The 22,193-nt window shown below is 44.3% G+C and overlaps 1 protein-coding gene across 1 annotated transcript in view; it reads left to right on the top strand.

The window, feature by feature from the left end:
* The window catches only part of SHANK2 (SH3 and multiple ankyrin repeat domains 2), a 260,064-nt gene extending 245,588 nt beyond the window's left edge, over positions 1 to 14,476 (top strand). Inside the window, exons 25-26 of the mRNA XM_059474299.1 lie at positions 230 to 2,630; positions 11,347 to 14,476. Coding sequence (XP_059330282.1) covers positions 230 to 2,630; positions 11,347 to 11,920 — 2,975 coding nt within the window. The 3' untranslated portion in view covers positions 11,921 to 14,476. The remainder of the gene's footprint in view (positions 1 to 229; positions 2,631 to 11,346) is intronic.
* Positions 14,477 to 22,193: the final 7,717 nt, after the last annotated feature.

Raw genomic sequence — 22,193 nt, 5'->3', positions numbered from 1 at the left:
TATGCATCAGTGTAATTAAAATTCCATAACATCCCTTTCAATCCTGGCACCTGGGATGTCCAACAGGAAAGAATGATTATGATGGGAATCAACCTAAAGGCCTCTTTTGGAATTTTGCATACTCCCCATTCCATGGGGAATGCACCCTGGAATTTTGGGTTGGATGGAGAAATTGTGAGGGATCCTGGTGGATGTGGCAATGTTTTAAAAGCACTCTCTGATTTTTCAGGAATAACGGAGGAAGAGCGGCAGTTTCTGGCCCCTCCTATGCTGAAGTTTACCAGGAGTCTTTCCATGCCTGACACCTCTGAAGATATCCCACCGCCACCACAGTCATTACCTCCCTCACCACCGCCACCTTCCCCCTCTCTGTACAACTCCCCCAAATCCCTGACCTCCCGGAGCTACGGAACAATCAAACCTCCATTTAACCAGAATTCAGGTGCAAAGATCTCTTTGGTTCGGCCCGAGAGCGTGGGGACGATGATCAGGGACAAAGGGATCTATTACCGGCGGGAGCTGGACCGGTACTCCCTGGACTCGGAAGACCTGTACAACCGGAGTGCCGCAGCTCAGGCCAATTTCAGGAGCAAGAGGGGCCAGATGCCAGAAAACCCCTATTCCGAGGTCGGGAAGATCGCTAGCAAAGCCGTTTACGTGCCGGCCAAGCCAGCCAGGAGGAAGGGGATGCTGGTGAAACAATCCAACGTGGAGGACAGTCCAGAAAAGACCTGCTCTATTCCAATCCCAACCATCATCGTCAAAGAGCCATCCACCAGCAGCAGTGGGAAAAGCAGCCAAGGGAGCAGCATGGAGATCGATCCCCAGTCTTCGGAGCAGCCCGGACAGCTCCGGCCTGACGACAGCCTGGGAGTCAGCAGCCCGTTCGCAGCAGCCATCGCAGGGGCCGTGAGGGACAGGGAAAAGAGGCTGGAGGCGAGGCGCAATTCCCCGGCCTTCCTCTCCACAGACCTGGGAGACGAGGACGTTGGATTGACCCCACCGACACCACGGATGAGGCAGTCCAAGTTCACCGAGGAGGCGATGTTCAGCGGCGAGGATGGTTTCAGACAGCTCATGTCGCCATCTCCGATCCCCACCCCCAGGGAGCCCCCTGAAAACCTTTTTAACAGCAGCGAGCCCAGCAGCCAGAGCGACTCAAGGACATTGAACGCTCCGTCCAAAACGAAAGGCACTGACAACAGCATGGGGGCAGCCAAGCCCACGAGTGCTCCCAGCTCGGATAGCTACGTCCACCCGGTCACAGGGAAGCTGTTGGATCCAAACTCTCCACTTGCCCTTGCACTCTCTGCCAGGGACAGAGCCATGAAAGAGCAGACACAGCAGATTCCAGGCAAAGGGGACGCAGTCAAAACCGACCTTAACAAACCGCTTTACATCGACACCAAGCTGAGACCCAACATGGAAACGACTTTTCCTGTTACTGCCACTGTCACCAGGCAAAATACCCGCGGCCTGTTGAGACGGCAGGAGACTGAGAACAAGTACGAGATGGATGCAGGGAAAGAAAAGAAAGCTGAGGAGAAGAAGAACATGTTGATAAACATCGTGGATACCTCGCAGCAAAAATCAGCTGGCTTGTTGATGGTGCACACAGTGGATACGGCGAAGTCAGATGATATGCCCGAGGATGAGGAGGAAAAGGGAGCTGAGATGGAGCCGAGCCCTGAGAACTCCCCGCCGGAGAGGCCGGAGGGCAGCGAGGAAGCGGAGAGTGAGCTGAGCGTCCCTGCCGCGCCCGAGGCCCCAGCTTCTCCATGCAAAACCATCGTGGCCGCCAGCTCTGTGGACGACCCTGTCATCCTGCCTTTCCGCATCCCCCCGCCGCCCCTGGCCTCGGTGGACATCGACGAGGAGTTCCTGTTCACTGAGCCGCTGCCCCCTCCCTTGGAGTTTGCCAACAGCTTCGACATCCCCGACGACCGCGCGGTGCCCGGCTCGGCGCTGACAGACCTGATGGCGCAGAGGAAGAACGGCACCCCTTCGCCCAGCCAGCCAGCAAACTCCTTGGACGGCAAAAAGCAAGCGGGTCTCTCAAACTGTTTGCCTGCATCCTTCCTGCCACCCCCCGACAGCTTCGACAATGTCGCCGACTCTGGCATTGAGGAGGTTGACAGTCGGAGCAGCAGTGACCATCACCTAGAGACAACCAGCACTATCTCAACGGTGTCCAGCATCTCTACCTTATCCTCAGAAGGGGGGGAGAACGTGGATACTTGTACAGTCTATGCAGATGGGCAAACATTTCTGGTGGACAAACCCCCAGTACCTCCTAAGCCAAAAATGAAGCCCATAATCAACAAAAGCAATGCACTTTACAAGGACGCGCTGATCGAGGAAACTGTAGACAGCTTTGTGATCCCTCCTCCCGCTCCGCCCCCGCCTCCCATCAGTGCCCAGCCCAACCTGGCGAAAGCTGTCCCCCAAAGGACATCCAAGCTTTGGGGGGACGTGCCGGAGGTGAAAAGCCCGATTCTCTCAGGCCCCAAGGCTAATGTCATTAGTGAATTGAACTCAATACTCCAGCAAATGAACAGAGAGAAATCCTCAAAGCCAGGGGAGGGATTGGAGTCGCCAACTGGAACGAAAACTGCGAGTCTCAGTACAAGGTAAAAGTAATTAACCAAATCATTTTCCAAAAAGGCTTGATCTTTTTTTTTTTTTTTTTTTTGCCATCTCTTTTCTAACTTCTCCTGTAAATCACATAGATAAAAGAGGAGTGTACTCTGTATTTGCTTAACGAATAATCTGTGTCAAACAAGGATTTCTTACACTGTCAACATTTGTGTTGCCTACACGGTAGGACAAGAGCTTTCTCAGCCTTCAACTTCAAGTTTTGCACATATCTTTCTGTTGTTTTGATGTGAATTTCTTAGATTTCTCTTTAATTTTTTTTCTCTCTTCAATTTTTTTTCTCTTTAGTTTCTTCCCTTTTAAAATGGGGTGATAATTTAATTTTTCCTCAGTCCTATGAGGTGTTTTGGCTTCAAACAGGTAAAAAGTGTTTTTGCCAAGGGTTGCTTTGCATTCACTGTGTGGTCTCATTTGATTCATACTGAGAGACCTCTCCTAATCTACTTAATCATAAAGTATTTCAGAGAATTGCTCATTAAAAATCACTTTGCACTGTCCATGTTATTACTAAACCACATCTGTATGGAATGTGGACATAATATCCTGAAATCCACAATTATTAAAAATAGAAAGCTAATTTTATTTGTTTCATTAGGAGACTGAGGTATTTCTTCTTGCAAAACCACCATGCTGGCTTAGATTTTTTTAAAAACATGCCACCTAAGTAAATGTTATTAGAATTAATCTGGTGGTTAATAAATAGCATCAGCTTTGGAAAGCTGATGTACTTTGCAAGCATGAAGATAATTTGTTTTTAAGGGAAGGTGTCTCTGCTGATTGCAAAGATTGCTCATTCAGAAAACAGTGTGATCCACAGCCTTGGCATCACACAGTTAGATATTATTTCCTGCAGGATGGAAGTCATCAAACTGGTGACAGTGAGGGAATTCAATTTTTAGAATTGAGAAATGGGAGTAAAACATAGAAATTCTGGAATTCCTCTCAGTGGCACTTGACTAAACGGAGAAGAAATTGAGTTGGGTCTGCAGGAAAAGCTTTCAGACATGAAAAAAACCCACATTATTTTTGCTAGATGTTGATCATGTTTCTTGTTAAGCCCCATGAACATGTTGTCTGTAGCTTCATGTGTATAACATTATTTATCAGCTTTTATTTTTAAACTGAAAGGTATTTCCAGGTTACAGTGGAGATCTTTAGCATCCCTATTTTATTAGAAAATAACCAAGGCTACGGACTACAATGCACTGTAAATATGTAAAAGAACTCTCATTACTGAGAGCAAAATGAAAAGTAGAAGTAAATTGATTTTTTTTTTCTGTGAAAATACATTTTTAAAGGTGTAAAGGGTGCGGAAAGCTTGAAAAACTATACTTCACTAGAGAAAAGCAAACTGTTATGTAAGCAGAAGTAGCCTCATATGTTACCTTTTAGAGGAAGAGCTGACTTAGTGTTACAAATTTATGTTGGGTTTTTTCTGCCCTTGAGGTTTTTTAATTTTTCAAACTCAGCTTTGGCAAATTACTGCATCTTCATTATGGAACATAGAGGCTCAACTGTGGTGGGGGAACCCCACCCAAAGCATTATTTCAGTGGGGCTGAAATCCTGCTTCTTCCCTGAAAAGTAAACACAAACACTCGTCTTTGCAAGCTGGAGAGAGGATCTGGGATGTAGCAGAGCCCAAAGAGCAATGAGGGCATAAATGGGATGAGGTGGCAGTGGCAAAGAGCAGCAAAACTCTTGTCTGTCCTTTGGCTGTGGGAGAAAATGACACCTCCACAGCATTCCCAGTGGGAGCAGGAGACAAGAGGGCTGGGTTCTGTTTCCTGCCATTTTCCACACTGATGTGATTGCTTCTTAATTATGAGCTGGATTGAAGCTGCTAAAACCACCAGGAAAGGATTTATTTTTTAAGCAGATAATAATCCAGGAGACAGCAGAAGAGAGCCAGCAATCTACAGATGCTTTAAGTGTGTTTGAAAAGGTGCTGCAGGCAGAGTCTTTTCATCTCAACCAGGGTAAGGCAGAGAGATGGAAGTGGAGATGTTCACTTGTGGAATCAGAAGCCCCTTGGGTTTTTTTCACTGCTTTTACTCCAGCTTTATCTCTCTGAAAGTTAAATAAATTACAGCCTTTCTAGCCCAACTGCACGACTGACACAGTTTTTTTACAAAGCTGTCAAATATTATGACCAAGGAATACCACCTTGTGAAAATTTCAAGTGTAAAAGCTAATGTTTAAATTTCAAAGGTAAAATTCCTGGAGTTCCTTGGTATTTTTTTCCCCCTAATAATCTAAAGCTTAGGACAACCAATTGTTGATCTTGCAGCCCTTCCCTGTGAGGTAGCATTAGAAAGGGACCAAGGAATTTTGGCTCATAAAAATCAGGGATTCTGCTAAATTAAAGAACAACTTGTTAGCTCTGCAAACAGAGCAGTGATAATAAGTGGGCCTGTTCCTATCCTTCAGCCAAGGAGAAGGATTGGGAAGGGTTATAAATAGGAAGAGCATTCACAGGCTCGCTTGGGCGGTGTTTGCAGCACAGGCAGCCTGATGATATTAAAAATATGTATCTGCTTATGGGGCCATACACAGGATTATGGGCCAGGTTGGAATCCTAAATCCCACTAGGAATTCTCTTGGCACAGCCAGTAGATGCAAAACTGGGATTCACTGAAGGCAATTGCCCTGTTAGGGTGGCACAGGGGTGAATTAAACTACAGACAGTGGGGTAATGACTGGCTGCAGTAACCCATAAAAACACCTTCTTTGTGTGTTTTTGATAAATGGGGATTAGGAAGAGATGATTCTACGGTCCTGAACAGCATTTCTGAATTATTACATTGAAACTACCCTAAACTTGCTTTTATTCTCTGCATCTTGGTTTATCAATCATTTTCCATGGTGTATTTATAGTTTTCCCATGGTTCTTATGGAGACACTGAGCTTCAAGATTTTTAAATAGAGTGTGGAAACACTTGGCTGGAAACCATCTGCTCCTCCATCCTCAGTAGTAGTGGCCAGCCTGTGGGATAGGAAAGAGGAGCCCAGCAGGAGAAGGGAAAAGAGGAAGAAGTGAGAGGATGCCCTTGCTTACTTTGTACTAACTGAAGTGTAATTAAAAGGTTTGATCACAAGGTTCAGGAAGAGAGCTCCAGATCCCACTCCCAGTTTTGGCCACCATTTACTTTGAGGAATTATGGCCATCAGTTGTGGTGACAGAGGTTTTAATCTGGTTTATCCATGTCCTCCAGCAGGCGAGGAGGACAGGACGTGTCAACCACAATAAATGCAGCAGTGCTATAAATCCACTTGAGAGGCCCCTGGCTTTTATAAGGAGCTGATGAAGGAACAGGGCAGATGATGAAAGAAGCAGAGCAGGGCTTTCACTTTCAGAGCAGGGCCTGAGGCAGGATAAACCTGGGGGCTGCCAGGGACACACAGCTCAGCCCCAGGGAACACAGCATCCTCCCTCCCTCGTGCCTCTGGAGCACTGATAAGGGGTAAGGAACAGCAGCTCCTGCTGCTCTCCACCAGCACCACACCAAAATGATACATGGCTTGGCCAGAGGGAGAAACGCAGTTTTTCTGTATTTGTCCAGCTGTGTTTGCACAATCCCATGGCCTCTGGGGCACATTGGCATGACTGCTGGTGGTGGGAAATACTCATCATAAATGTGGGAGTTATGGAGGATGCTGTGGAATTGAGTCCTCTAGGAAGATAAACCCACACTGTGCTGGGAGAACAAGTTTTTAAAGTGAAACTAGCCAGTCATTTTGGCCATCAATGAATTAGTTTTTTTCATGACTATTTGAAGAAGTTCCTTTTATTTTTCCACAAGCAGGTAAGGCAGAACAGAATTTAGTGGTGAGTCCTTTACAGAGAGTGGTCCTGTGTTTGGTTTTATGGTAAAGGATGTCTGGGTTTGGCAGAGGATGACATAAGTGCCTTGATTTTTCACTTGCTGCTCTCCCATTAGACTCATTTCACATCATTAACTGTTTGCCAGCCAATTTCACAGGATTGCTTGCTTTGTCAGTGATTTCTGCAGTGTTTCAGTCATTCCATTTTGTCATTTTTATTTGCTGTCATGACTGCTGTTGTCAGAGGAGGGCCATGCTGAAGTGCCATGAAGTAAGTGCCAACCATAAAGCATGGACTATTCTATGTTGTACATTCTGCTACTTTCTGATGCTCACCCATTGTTATTGCATTTCAGTGACTTTGGTGGTGACTGTGTTTCTCACAGTGCAGTGTGGATTAGATCATCCTAATCCAGAAATGGTAGCCATCCTAAAATGGGACCTAGGATGTCATCTCAAGGTGAAATAAAAGCCACACTCATCAGAGGAGTTCTCAGAAAATGTGTTGGTAACATGAGCACATAAGACCAGATTCCTGAATGTGTCTGAGCACCTAAACTAGGGGCAGGACTTTTCAGATATGGCCAGATTCTGCCAGATTTTGGGAGGTGGAGGGGTGGGGAGGGATGATTAGTACAGTTTTACACACCTGTGTGAGGCCAAAAGTAAAGACAAACCAGCCTGTGTAGTCGTCTTGTCCTCGAAAGCTGTGGAATTCCTGCGGTTCTCCTTCCAGCTTCCCTTTCCCCTGCAGTTATCCAAGCAGAGAGGGCTGAGGCTGCCTGCTGGCCTGGCACCATCCCCTTCCTGCTGCTTTCCAGACATTTCACATGGAAGCTCCTGCCCCTGCACAGACAGACTCCCACAGACCTCCCTGACTGTGCCTCACTGGCAGCAGACACCGAGCAGCTCTCCATTCTTCTCCCCAGAATAAAACAACGCCCCTGTGAGGAGCTCTGCATCCTGCCAGTCATCGCGTCAGCCCTTGCTCTTCACCTGCCCCCAAAACACACAATTCTTCCCTCACTTTCCTGCCATGCAAATTGCCTCTGACAACAAAGTAAAAATTTAAGAGGTGAAGGCAAATTCTGGGATTTGTGCATCCTCCAAGATCTGTAAGAATTTAATTTCTTGCAGCAGCGCCCCTATACAGTGACTTCACTTATTACTCCTCTTGGTTTTTAAGGTGTTTTCCTTTGATGCAATGGAAAAGCTGTGTCAGAACCAGCAAGTGTTCTGGAAAGTTCTAGGCTAAAACAGCTCCCAGGAGCTGAGAATCATATCGGGTTTTTATTTTTCCATGGGAGCTGCTGCACTGATTTGCCTCTGATATTAAGTTAACAGTAAATTTGAATCTTGCAAATATAATTTAAAATTTAAAAGAATTTTTTGGCTACAAGCTGTGCTGATGGCTTTTGTACTTGGAGGCCATGTGGTTGTGACATATAGGTTATATATTTTGATTTTAATATGAAGCAACATAATGGGCAGTGCAATCAGTGCAGGCTCACAGCAGCAAATGTTTATAAATTACCACCATATGCTGATTCCAACAGAGCAACATTTATTTAAAATAATTATCTGACTTTTCACCTTTTTCTTAAAATGAAGTTTGGGGTTTGGCAGGTTTAATATGGATTTGACATGTTTAGGATAACAGATGATCAAATAAGGCATAAGAAATTATGATTAAAAATGATTAAAGATCCAGAAACCCCGTAACAAAACAAACCCTGCCTGCTCTCCAGCTGGAACCTGCTCCCTCCTTATTGACCAGGCTGCCAACCAACCATAAAATGCAAGACAGATGATGGTTTCAAGGCTGTGTCTGCACCCCAGATCACATGAGAGATGTCATAAATAATAATTTAGGATGCATAGGAGTTACATAAATATACTTAGGTTTGTTGGTTTTTTTTCCCCTTGGATTACAATCGCAGAGCAGCACAAAAGAGTGGAGTTGATAGGGCAGGTGGAAAAGGGGGAAAAGAACATGGGAAAGTAATCTTGGAGTGAAAGGCATGGAACTGAAAGCCTGGCAGACTTCCCTGAGCTCCACCAGGGCTGTGCCCATGCCATGAGATCTGAGCACTCACATGGCTCTGAACTGAGTTGGTGTTGAAACATCTGCAATCAGCTAAAAAAATCTCATCACTATCTCAGAGTTTTGTTTTAATAATCATCAGCCCTGAACCTCTGGCTTGGAAAAAGCAAGATGCTCTCAGTTCTCCTGCTGCTGCTTGCAGCCATGTGAGGCCAATGCTTTGATCCAGGCTGACAGGAAGCAAAGGACCAGGATGCCTGGGATGCTTTGCTCACCCTGGCTATTCTTGCCCATGGGGCTGAGAAAATTAGGGAACACCAGCCAAGGAATACTTCAAATGAGAGCACAGAGTTTACTTCTGGGGGGTTTGTTTATTCTGTCTTAACATCCTTTATTTAATTTCCTGAGCAAGGCTGGGCAGGGAGTCTTTAAGAGGAGCAGTCTGAAGGAGAAGCAGCAAAAGTGAGTTGCAAAGCACTGAGCCTGGAGCTGTCAGTCAAGCAGTAAAAATTATCTTTCATCATCTGGAATAAAAGAAGCTGTATTTTCATCATCCATTTGATCCTGCCACAATGGGTGCAAATACAAAACCCTAATTTCTAGTATTTGCAAGACAGGAAAGTTAAGTAGAAGGGTGATTGCAGGTAAAGATCAGGGATTCATTTCCCTATTTATACAAAACTCATTCTTGCCATCACTAGGATAGCACTACCCCAGTCTTTTTCAAAGAAGGCTTTTTTGGTTTTAAGTTATATCATGCCTTAGTAATGAGTGTGAGACTGCTAGTGCTGAGGTAAAGGGGGTGGAAATAACTTGTTCCCCTTGGTTAGTAGAATTTAATAGTCTCTTGCCACAGACTTTTTATTTATAAGAATGCTTAGCTCCAGCCTTGGAAGACAATGGGAGCCATTAGGTGCCAAAAACATCACAGGGAACACTCAAAACCTTGCCAAGTGTTTCCTTTCTGTGTTAAATTACAAAGCCATAAGTGCTGGAAGCATTGCTCCTACTGGGTTTTAAGTGAAGTACCAATCTTCCAAAGAGATCCCCTTGTTCCCATTGAAATCCGTGGAGCAGCCTGTGGGAAATCAGTGGGAATGTTGGTGTGAATTAGATGTGGGCTCTCCCAAAAGTGATTCTCAGTGCTCTCCTCATGGCAGGGAGCTTTATTTGAAGGGGACCTGCTGAGCTGTGAGCGTGGCAGAGCTGCACCTCCCTGGGCTCTGGGCTGGTGTGAAGGGCCAGAGCCCCAGGGGTGACTCAGGGAACACTCTCAGGGCTCTCCACAGGCAGCACCAGCCAGGGAATCGCTGTCTCCAGCTCAGGGCTGCACTGGGGGAGACAGGGATTAATAACCCATTTGTAGCAGTGCCCCATGTTGCCATTACCCTGCTTTTCCTTCATCTCCCTGAGTTCTTTTCTGCACAGCAGTGCAGAGTTAATGCTGTGCTGGATTAATGGGAGCATTTCCATCTGACATCATGCACCAAGGCATCCTCAGTCCTGCCCAGGCAGGACAGGCCAGGCCTGGGGACAGTGTGGCACTCAAAAACAGAACTCAGAGACAGAGGGCTTCTGTCAGGGTCTGAACTGCAAATCTCAGTGCAGCATCAGCCACATGGTCCTCTGGACTCCATGGCATTGCTCCCAGGATAAATAAACCCGTCCTTTGGTCTGCAAGGGCTTTAAATTAGTTGTCTGAAGGTTTTCCCAGTTGGCAGGTTGTTTCTGAAGTGAAGAACCCTGGAGCTCCAGGCATGCAAGGGCTCTGTGGAGCATCCTGAAGTGTGCATGCTGACCAGCAGGCTCTTCCCATGGGAGTGAGGGCTGTGGGGTCAAGCCTTTGATGACATGAACAGACCCAAACCTTCTAAATTTGCTTCTGTAGCCAGCAGGCAGAAGCAGAGGGTCGTGTTCCTTCCCCCACCCTGTCAGGCTGGGCATCAGAGCGAGCCTCTCAGTGAGGTTCATGCCTGCTTCAGTCCTAATCTCAAACTCATTTTCTTTAGGCAGAACTTGACCCCAGCTACACCACCTCCAGTCATGCACAGGAAAAAGAATTTTGTCTCCTTAATTTTGTGGTGAAACTGCCAGAGTGTAATTTCTCTGTGGAAGGAAATAGACACTGAGATGTTTTAGGCACCTTAGAAGAACTCTTTTATGTTTAAAGCATGGATAGAAAGGGAAATAAGAGCAGCTTGTTCTATAAATTAAAAACATTCTGCAAAATTAATTGAGTGAAAGCCCAAAGATCCAAAATCCAGTGCTCCTGAAACTTTCCACCACTACTATTATTGGCTATGTTATGTATATGGGTGTAAATACAAAACCTTAATTTCTTGTATTTACAAGACAGGAAAGTACTATATCTTGTATTTGGTATCTATATCTAGTAGAAAGTATCTATATCAAGTGTTTGTAAAGCCAGAACTGAAAGTTTCCAACCCTCCATGTAGCAAAGGGAAGGTTGACTCCTGGTTGTGCTTTGCTGAGAGTACAAAATGCTCATGTGCTTGTTCCACTCAGCACTTCTCATTTAACCAGGAGTTAATTTGGGAACAGGTATTAAGAAGGGAGAGAATGTGTGCTCTGGAAGGTGTTTTTTCCTGGACTGCTCATAACCAAATGATTTGTCTTTAACTTTAACTTAACAATGGCTTACCATTAGTGCTGGTTTTCTGGGAAAGAGTCAATTATACTGCTTTTGTACTTTTGGTTAAAATGTGAAACTCCTCGATGATTCCCATGCTGTAATGACCACGTGCTGGTGGGGCCGTGCTGGTGGCCAGCAGCTCTAACTGTGCCTGTGTGTTTGCCCTTGCAGGAGCACGGAAGTCATGAGTACTGTCTCAGGTACACGAAGTACAACAATCACTTTCACTGTCCGACCCGGAGCCAGCCAGCCGATCACACTGCAGAGCAGGTCCCCAGACTATGACAGCAGGACCTCAGGAGCGAGGCACGCTCCCAGCCCTGTGGTTTCACCAACAGAGATTAATAAAGACATCCTGCCTGCTCCTCTGACTGCTTCTGCTTCAGCCTCATCTCCTTCTCCAACTCTGTCCGATGTATTTAGCCTACCCAGCCAGCCCCCTTCTGGGGACTTATTTGGCTTGACCACAGGGCGCAGCAGGTCTCCTTCTCCCTCCATATTACAACAGCCAATCTCAAATAAGCCTTTTACAACTAAGCCTGTCCACCTGTGGACTAAACCAGATGTGGCAGATTGGTTGGAAAGTCTAAACTTAGGTGAACATAAAGAAACATTTATGGACAATGAAATAGATGGCACACATTTACCAAATCTACAGAAGGAAGATCTGATAGACCTTGGAGTGACTAGAGTTGGGCACAGAATGAACATAGAAAGAGCTTTGAAGCAGCTGCTGGACAGATAAGAATAGCTATCTTGCCTCACAACCTTCTGTTGATAACTAGAGATGGGCTGGTACTGACATACCCCAAATGCCTTGTCTGTCTGCGAGTGCCAGCAAAATTGGGGGGGAGGGGGAAAACAGATGAATTCCTGGTACTCAGGAGATGTAGACTGTCTGCTACATGCCCAAACACAAACCTAAAGATGCTGAAGAAGTGGGGCCATTTTATTTCAAAGCTGTGGGGAGATGTGAGAGAGAGACAATTGTTAACTTTAAAACTCTTGATACTGCCCTTGGCCGGGAGCGTGGCGTGATGATTTTCTTTTAAAATGGCAAACATTTCAGGGTTTCTTTTATTGACAGAAAAAGAAAATGCATTTTATTTTATTCTCTTCTTGACATTCAGTCTCCAAGCAGGCTGCCTTCCCCAGCCCTTTGTTCATTTTAAGAGGACAGGTTGCTCCATTACCACTCAAACCCAGTTTTATCCATAGCAGGGATTTTGAGGCAGGCACAGGAGTTCATATTCCTCTTTTTTTACTGGCATAGCTCCCTGATCTGTTGGCAGTGAAGCTGGTTGTTCTGCTGGGGTCAGTCCAATGGTAACCTTGCTCTGTTTTACCTAGTATTTCTTTATTTCTGCAGTGGTATTTAGCACTCTTCCAAGGTGGCAGAACAAGTGCAGTGCACGCTCCATTGACGTGGCCTGCAGGACGGTGCAGACGTTGAGTAAAGGCTGAGGAGGGACCACACTTAGAGGTACAGCAAAGTGAAGCTAGTTTGAACCTGAGACCTCCCCCAGTTCTCAACCAGCTCAGCTGATGCTGAGTCAAAATATGAACTCCACGAGCCAGGACAAACTTTGGGCACAGCTTTGGGACTTGACAGTGAGACACTGAGAGAGGCTGAGCCCTGGGAGGTGCTGCTTAATTCAGTGAGTGGTAAGTGCCTGGGTATTTTGAACAGCAGGCTGAGAAGGAAAGAGAAGAGAGATGAATGTTCCCATTGAAGTCAGTGGGAAGTGTGCCAGGATCTGAAGTGAGAGAGGGATTTCAGCCTGTTAGGATGGAAATGCTTCAGATCCTTGAGAGGAGGCAGAGAGGTGATGCCAAGCTGGAAAGAGCTGCCGAGTGTCTCGGGGTGCGAGGGCCGGGGAGGGATCCAGGCTCTCCTTTTGTCACTGCTGGCAGGAACTGGCTCTGGACAAGGACCCAGGGCCGGGCACTGGCCCCCAGCCCATTCCTTGGCACGAGAGGTGGGAGCACCCTGCCAGAACCCGGGGCTGGGAGCGGGGCAGACAGAACTTTCCGGGAGACTTCTGTTAGCAGGGGAGAAACACCCATGGCTGCTTTACACGGCTTTGTTTTTTTTTTTAAAAATTATTATTATTTTTTTCAACTTTCAAGTTAACAAGTCTCTCTCTGCATGTTTGAACTCCCCTTTGAAATTAACACCTCTGAATATCTGTGAGTTTTGTAGGGCTTTCTGGACAGAATATTCAAGATGTTCAAGGTGGGTAAATTGGGTGTGGATGGCTAAACTGCCTCCCTACCAAACTTTCAGGTTCCCTTACATTTTGCAAGGTACCTGAACTTTCTTTCCTTGATATGGTCCTTGATATGGTCCAGCCTATCTCTAATTTTTTTATTATTGTGATTATTTTTTGCTCACAAACAAGTGTCTAATTAGGTCTGCAACAGCCCTAGTATGAGTACATAAAGTTTAGCATTTTAAATATCTTTCTTTACTGCAAGTTTAAATAGTTGTACAGATAGTTTATAAGCACAATATTTTAAGAAAATAAGTGGCTGGTCTACTGGGCAGCCTTTGTGCCACTTCAGTGCTAGGAAGTTAAAAACAGAAAAAAAAAACAAACAAAAAAAAAAAAAGAAAAAAAAAAACTTTTTGTGGTTTACTACTATTTCTGTGGAATAATTATAAAGTCTTGACCTTTTTAAAATCAACCTCATTTGGATGCATCTGAACCAGCAGAGCTGTGTTATATTTTCTATCTTTGCTAGAACTTCTACAGAGGAGGATGAATATTTCTTCAAAAGTGGTTACAGTTACCAACACATTGGAAACTCATAAAAATCAACTTATTTAAGCCTCCTGCCCCCTTTATGGAACAGCAAATCTTTTGACTTAACATCTGTTACTGCGCTCTGTTTGTATTTGAGGAGTTCCAAGGAACCTTGACATTAAAACGAAGCACTGAGTCTGTTTTCCTGTCGAGGAGTGCTGAGTTTTTCCATGGGAGGTGTAGAAAATGGCAGTTCCACTCAGATAGGTCGATGCAGGCAACTTGAGGCCATCACACACTTTAAGAAGTGAAAAAAAGAAAAAAAAAAAAAAAGAAAAGGTAATTTAGCCATCTTTTGTCTTCCATTTGGTGATACAACAGAATTCAGTAAATAAACCACTGATGCCATGCTCTCTCTTTTTTTTTTTTTTTAATTTTTTTTTTGTTTGTTTCTTTGGGTACAGTTGCTATTACCTCTATAACACGTGCCAGAAATACGTTAGGAAATAAATACAGTAGTAAAACTAAAAAAAAAAAAAAAAAAAAAAACAAAACCGTAGAAGTTGACTTTTAAAGCTGCTTTTTTTGGATCACAACCTTCCTGTTGGCTGAACTTGCCCTGAGCAAGGCTGACACACCCAGTGACTCCCGGGTGGGACCGTCCCTTCCTCACACAGGTGTGGCTCCTGCTCGGGCATCTCTTCAGGTACTCCAAGGGCAGGTGCGAAAAGGAGCAGATGAAAGAGCTGAAAGGGAATAGTTTTATTTTTCACCTTGTGTCCTGTGAAGCAAACAGGTAAGGAGACCTGAGGGGACCTCCTTGGAGTACCAGAATGCACCTCTGCCAAGTCGAGTTCGGTCTCCAGCTCCGAGGGGTGGTTTGAAACAAAAAAAAGAAAGCAATAGTAACAGATAACGCCGTGGCCTCCGAGTATTTTCACCAAGGGGGAGGAGAGAAGACCCATTTCTTTCATGCTACTCTGATAGTGAAAAACAAAGTCATTAGAGATCTATGATATTCTGGGTTTTAGGATCAACTTTTGTTTATATACTGTAATTTAAATAAATTGCATTTACATGCCTAGTTTCTGTAATATTTGTGTATACAATACCAAAATCTTACAAGATGTAAATTGTGTATAACTGCACAGACTCCTTGCCCTAGGTGTCTGAGAACATTTTAAGTTTAATTCATATATTATAAAATGACTAGATGTGACTGTTGATTTACAGAATTTACATATCACAAAGAAGTTAATTATTTGTGGTACTTAAGTTAATAAAAAAATAGTGATTTTTTTTTCTTTTCCTCTCAGTTCTTAGAAAGCATTACCCAGTTGATCTGGCGATGATTATGTGTATGAGCCACAAATATTGATAATTTTTCCATTACATTTTTTCTTTTCTTTTCTAGATACTAATATGTTTCTCGCTATAGTTTGTGTAACAACTTGTGTTCACGTTATCTATGTTGCTGTAATTTTTGTGCTTTAATTCCTCTTATTTCGACTGATTAAAAAAAAAAAATCAAGCTCCTGTAACTTGCACTTTTCCCCAATCCTTAATACTCTTGTATGGCAACCAAAATTACTGTAAGAAATAAATATAATATTGCACTAAGGGTGTGGTTCTGATTGCAAACAGAGAACACTGTCTGGATTTTTATTAAAAAAGAAAAAGAAAAAAAGTTGCCAAAAATATTTGCAATTTGTTATTGAAAACGCATAAAATGCTTTAACAAAATGTAGAAATGTAGATAGAACTAAGGGAAATGTATTGATTTATTGTTGGGAACAGCATTTCCTCTTTATTCCTTTTTTTTTTTTTTTTGTTAAAGCATTCCTTATGCTTGATGTTGTTCTGTTCATTTACTGAATTTCAGGGGTCACGCTTGAAATCTGGAAAAGCAGGAAACTTTCAAGGGGACAGGTAGAAAACCGCATTACCCCATTTTACTTTTTTTTTTTTTTTTTTTTTTTTTTTTTTGCCTTAAGGTGGAATTCCTAAAGGTGTGGAATGTTCTTTGTCCCGAGCTGCAGTGCTGCTGCTGCTCTGCGATTTCACAGGCGCTGAGAAGAGGGGGTTTAGGGATTTTGTTTTCATCTGGGGCTGGGTTTTCTCTGGGGCAGAGCAACTGTGCAGAGGGGAGGAGGGAACAACTCCTTGTCCGACTTTGTGCATCTTGTGACTTTGAAATCTGTACCAGCGGGCTCTGTTTGTACTGTGAATAAACAAGGCTGCAAATGGGGGAAAAAAAACCAAAACAACCAAACAAAAAGAAAACAAAAAACGAGGAAACAATTCTCATCTTCTTTTGGCTTGAGTTAAAGATTTGTTTTTCTGTCTTTAAATGGTGATGCAATGAAGAGTATTTTTTATTTTTATTTTCTAAGATATTGGAATAAATGCCTAGAACCGTTGCCATTTGGTTTCATACGTTCCTTAACTATGAATCTCTTCTCAGCTGTCGTTCTAGCTCATCATTTTTGTAGCTCCCTGTTATTATTTCTCTCATGATTTCCCAACAACAATTACTTGGCAGCTTTGTTTTGTTAAAAACATAAACTAGAACCAGCCTGTTTGGGTTTTTTTTTTTTTAATTTACTTATTTCAGGTATTGTGGCAAACATCTGTGTATCCAAATAAAGTCAGGTATTTCCAGTGCAAAACAAAGAAAACAAAGAATGCTTTGCAATTGTCACTGCTTGTTGGCCAAAGAAATGAGAAAAGTTGATCATTGCTGTCATTGTGTACATTGTATCAATGTGTTCTGCTTTATTCTTTGGTTTCTGTATTTTTTTCTGTATTTTTTTTTCCTGTATTTTCCTGCATTTCGTGGATTTTCATCCCCTCTGTCCTTGGCTGGGCCACCCAGAGTAGCACGATTGTAACAACGCTTCAGAATGTGTGGTTTTTTTTAAAAAAAGAGAAAAACAAACAACAAAAAAAATTGTACGTGCCTTATAATTTTCCACCTGGATCAGCTACACTGTATTTCACATAAAAAGCTTTATCTTCAAGGTGTTCAGTACCTGACAAACAGAGAGTGCTGGGGTTGGAGCGAGCTCCGTGTCGCTGCTTTAGGAAACGCTGAGGAGCTGCAGTGACTCAGACCTTATCTCGCCACAGTTTTGGCATTGGGAGCCTGATTTCAAGTCTTCTATTCAAATCAGGCAAGAAAGAGGGGGAAAAGAAATGAGATGAGACTGTTATTTTGGGTTCAGTTCACTGCCATAAATCCTGGGTGGGTGGTGCAATTGACATGGGCTGTGTTTCACAGACGAGATATCGATGATAAATAAATAAACCAAGCGGACTTGATGCCATTAAGTCTGCCACAAACTGGTTCTGTGCCACTGACATCTAGTGGAACCTGATGGACACTGTCTCAGAGCAATATCAGACCTTTAAAAATATTTATTTATTTATTTATTTACTTTCAACTACTGTCATTCTTTCTACAAGAAGCCGTTTTAGAAAATTTTGTATTGTTGTTATTTAGGTTGGCCTGAGTATTTAGGCCTTTAGTATTTTACAGAAAGGCTGACTGTATAATTACACAAATTATACATGAATGAGAAGTCTTTAATGTGTTTTCTGGTCTCTCTGTGCTTATGTTTTCTCAGTTTTCTGTTTTGAACGTCAGCATCTCCATGTGATACTTCATTTGCATCCGGCATGGTTTTTAATGGGAATATAGGTTTTGTCTCCAGTACTGTAAACCTTGGACTGTTTTGAACCATTTCTGACACTACAACTTGATGAACAACAGCCTGTTCAGTTCCAAATTGTGAAAAAAACAAAAAAGTGAGTTTTGAGGTTAGGAAGCAGTTCAGAACAGCTGGGGGGGATTTCCCTGATGCGCTTGCAGTGCTGAAGTTTGGTTTCTCCAATAAAATTCCAGTTGTTTTTTTCCTCAGGACTGATGCCAGGAGGAATCCGTGCACGTGTGTGTGAGTTCTTGTACGCTTTCAATGTAAAGGTCCTTGGGCAGCCTTAGAAACCAATGTACAGATAGGACACCAGTGTTGCATGTGCTTAAACCTGTACTGGAATCAATGTCGCCGTGTACCTGTTTGCTTTGGAAATCTGAAGAGAATACAATATACAGAAACCTCAAAATCTACCTCATGTTTTAATGGGTTCTTTTCCACTGGTGTTCTCCTGTTACCTGAATGTCTCTGAGCATTCCCTGCTGGGTGCAGGGAATGGCCAAGCCTGGCTCTTCCCACCCAATCCACCCCTGGAAAATCCCGAGTGAGGAACTGCCGGGGCTCTGTCATTCTTCTGTCCTTTTGTTGTGACCCTGTGCTGCAGCCTGGGGTCTCCTTTGGGGTCAGACCTGCAGTGCCAAGGGCGAGGTGAGAGCTCCAAGAGATCCGACAGAAAGGGGACTGAGACAGAGCTCCCTTCTCATTTTCTCATTTCTGTTATTGATGTATTTATCACTTACCATTTACTTGTCGCAGTGCGGACAAGTGAACAACAATCACTTCATTTTTATCTGGGCATAGTCAAATAGTGCAGAGAAATACTACTGTGTTTAGAATTCTTTTCCAAGCTGTGCTGCATCCCATCTCCATTTGCTCTGTCTCAGCAGTTTTCTTTCCTTCCAAAGCAGTGGGTGTCAGCTTTGGTGTGTGCTGCATTCTGTAGGCTCAGCTGGCTGACCTGTCAGACTCTCAGTGCCCCAGAAACAGAACATTCGCAGGTGCACCCTTCACCCGAGGCCATCTGAAATGTCTCATTTGCTGCATCACGGAGAGGGCACAAAGCAAGGGCAGGTGACTCCCTGAAGCTAGTTTTCAGTTTCTAGGAAAAGAGTTTTCTTGCAGAGGCAAATTTGGAGCAGACCCTGGACACACCTTTGGCTCTGTCCCGTGGGCACAGGTCCAGCCTCTGACCTTGGTGCTGTTCTGCCACCCCTGGGGACAGAGCCACCCCCAGCAGAGCTCCTCCTCTGGGTGCTGTCTGTCTGTGCTGCTGGCCAGGCTGGTTTATCCCAGGGAAAACCTGCTGGAAAGCCCAGAGCCACGGGAACAGGGAAAATTTGTTTGTAGCACATGCAGGGAGTGGAGAATCCTGCCAGGAATCCCACGGGACCGCTCTGTCAAAGGGGACAGAGAAGAAGAGAAATTTGGCTTGGCAGAGACATGCACAATACCCAGCCACAAAAAAGGGCATGGAAATTCCTTATCCCAAGGAATAAACCTCTGTAGATGTCAGCCCACAGCTGGAGGGTGGGAATGAGCTGGGAGCAGGGCTTGGAGCAGGGCTGGGAAGGACTCGCTCTGTTTAACCCCAAGATGGGAGGCTGGAAGGAGCTGTCTGATTTTTCCCCTCCCGTGAAGGGTGAACTGCCAGGGAAGGGGGTGACCTAAGGGAATGCTGGCTCTGGAATGACCTGGCCCCAGCTGGGGAGGGATTCAGGCTGCAAACCAGGAGGGAGCCCAAATGGGGAGGAGAATGGGGCTGTGCTGGGGGGTCCTGTAGGAAACAGCCCGGGATTTATTCCTTGTGGCACACAGCGGATCCTGGGCACCTTCCTGTGAGCTCTTCTGCCAGAGCTGTGGGCTGAGACAAACGGGGTGGAGGGAGCCCAGGTGCCTCCCCTGGGCTGGTGGAAACTGTCCCTGCCATGGCAGGGAAGGGGAATGAGAGGGGTTTGAAGGTCCCTCCCAGCCCAGACCATTCCAGGGGTTTAGGATTCTATAGAGAACTATTAGATTACTACTGAAGCACCAAACCAAGCTCTGGAGCAGAGAAAGAAAACCTGGGACGTTGCACCTAAAATATGCCAAACTTAAAGCCTGGCTGCAGCATTAAAGAACTCCAGGGAAAAGGGGCAAAAGTTTCTTCAGGAAAGATAAAATTTCCATGGTCTTGTCAGCACAAAATAGATGCTATAAAACAAATAAAATAAAACAGTGATCTGCAGCTCCTTAGAGATTAAATTCAAGGTTGCACAAGCCCCAATATTCCTGCTAACAAGTGCCATTTAGTCCTTACCTACCTGTTTGTTTTCATGGCTTGTTTTGTTCTTTTTCTATTTTTTAAAGAAAGAAAGAAAACAGCTAAAGAGCATTGGGGGATTTATTCATTGTCCTTGTCTGCAAGGACACCAGAAAATTTATAGCAGTTTCTATAACATCTAAAATCTTTAGCAAAACACATGCATTTCCTTTTTCTTTTTTGACATTAATAAATAACAGATAAAGGAAATGTTCTAAAGTAAGGATGTTCCATCAGACTGGGAAAAAACTGTCTAATTAACCACAGCAAGAAACCCTGTGAAGAACTTCAGAGATTTGAAAGGCAAAACCAATATTCATTGGAAAAACCCCAGAAACAAATGTGTGGTTATGGATGATTCACTGTCCCCTAAAGGACAACAGGGCCACCTGTCAGGACACCAGTGGATTGTGCCAAATATTTCATTATATTGCTTACTTGCGCTACTGAAAACACAAGTTTTATCTCATTATTTGAGGTTCTTGGGTTTATTAGAAGGCTTGGTTTTATCCCTGCACTGTAAAAGGGGCACAAATAAAACCTCCCACAGAAGCAAGCCCTGGTTTATCTGGGGTTTAAGTTTCAGAACTGTTGAATATTTTTGCTGTATCACTGTCTTTTTTTTTTTTTTTTTTTTTTTTTTTTTTTTAATACTCAGGACACCTTCCTTTTCCTGACTGATCTCTTGTTCTTCCTGGAGGATAGATGAAATTCCATATTTTCCCTCATGATATCCAACATTAACACAAGAACATTTGGATTTGTTTGCAGTTACCAGCTACAAAAGCCAAACGCCAAGACTGATATCTGGGCTTTACAGAAGGAAAAGGTGATTCCAGTGCAAATTAGCAGCAATACAGTTTTAAAAGCAGAGGAACACAGAATGAACTCACTGGAGGATCTGTTTCCAGCTTGCACTGGAAATAACACCCAATATTCAATAGAGAAATCTTGTTATCACCTTGCAATACTCCCAGGCTGTGTTTGAGTCTGAGATTTTGATGGCCTTTATTTTTATCAGCGCTTTGCTGACCACATGAAAGTTTTCTGCACTATTGTGCAAACACAGGGGAGGCAGAGCCATAAGAGGCTCGGTTAATGAGGAATTTTAATTTATTTTGTAGCTGCCACACAGATGAATTGAGGGTAAGATGGCAGCTTGTATTTTTCCAGGAACTGTAGTAGCACTCTGTGTGCCTGCGAATAATCAGAAAATTGTTTAGGTTGGAAAAGTCCTCTAAGATCATCCAAGAGCTGCCAAGCCCTCCATCAAACCATGCCCCCAAGTGCTACACCTATGTGGCTTTTAAATAATGTAATAATTCTACATAATTTCAATAATAATTGAGCTTGAGCTTGAGCTCCTTCCCAGGCTGGGCTGCGCCAGTGTCCAGGGCTACCTGGCACAGAGGAGCAGGGGTGTGCCACCAATGCCAACAAGTGTCAATGTGCACCTGATGGAATGAGCACACCCTGCAGAGGGAATGAGCAGGGAAAGGACAGCCAGCCCATGGGAAAGGAGCCCTGGCTCCAGGGCTGACCTTCCTGCCCTCTCCTTGGCCCGCAGAGGAAGCTCCCCTGTCTCCCCTGTCTCCCCTGGCTGTCCCTGGCCCTGGGGTGGCACAGGAGAGCTCCGAGTGGTGCTGGCAGGGTGAACCCACCCACGGAACAAAGAGCTGATCCTGGCTCTGGATCTGGCAGGGAGCAGCTCCCTCCCTTCCAAAGCTTCAGCCAGGGCTGATTCCCAGCCAAGATCCAACAAAAAGCTGTTTGGGAATGTCTTTGTACTCCTACTGACCTACCCATGGTCACTCTGGCTGTGCTTTGCTTTCAAAAAAAGGCCAATAATTACTGGTGGCAATAATCGTGGCACTGGGCAGGCAGGAAAGCAAAATACAGAGTTTCTCCAAAGGTTCTCTAGGCCTTCCTAAACCTCCTAAAAGAAAACCCAAATAAATAACGTTCCTAGTGATGCCCCAGCTCCTGACTCGCTCCTAGCCTGATGTTCATTCCTCACTTAGGATTGTGCAGTGGGGTTTGCAGGCCAGAGAATTAACAAATCTTGCACAATCCCTGTCACAGTGCACTTTTGCTGGCTGGAACTTCCAGAAGCCAAAACCTGGCATCAGGAACTGCAATCACTGGCCTGGGAAGTCACATAAGCCCAACTCTCTAAGGATCATTTTCTCTTTTTTTTTTTTAAGTGGGAATTCTGGTAGAAACAGCTGAAATGCATGACTTAAAATTTTTGGCTACTTA

Source organism: Ammospiza nelsoni, chromosome 6 (genome assembly GCF_027579445.1).
Source record: "Ammospiza nelsoni isolate bAmmNel1 chromosome 6, bAmmNel1.pri, whole genome shotgun sequence".
NCBI classification, from domain to species: Eukaryota; Metazoa; Chordata; class Aves; order Passeriformes; family Passerellidae; genus Ammospiza; species Ammospiza nelsoni.
Note: the sequence above shows the minus strand (reverse complement) of the source record. Positions and strands in the feature narration are given on the sequence as shown.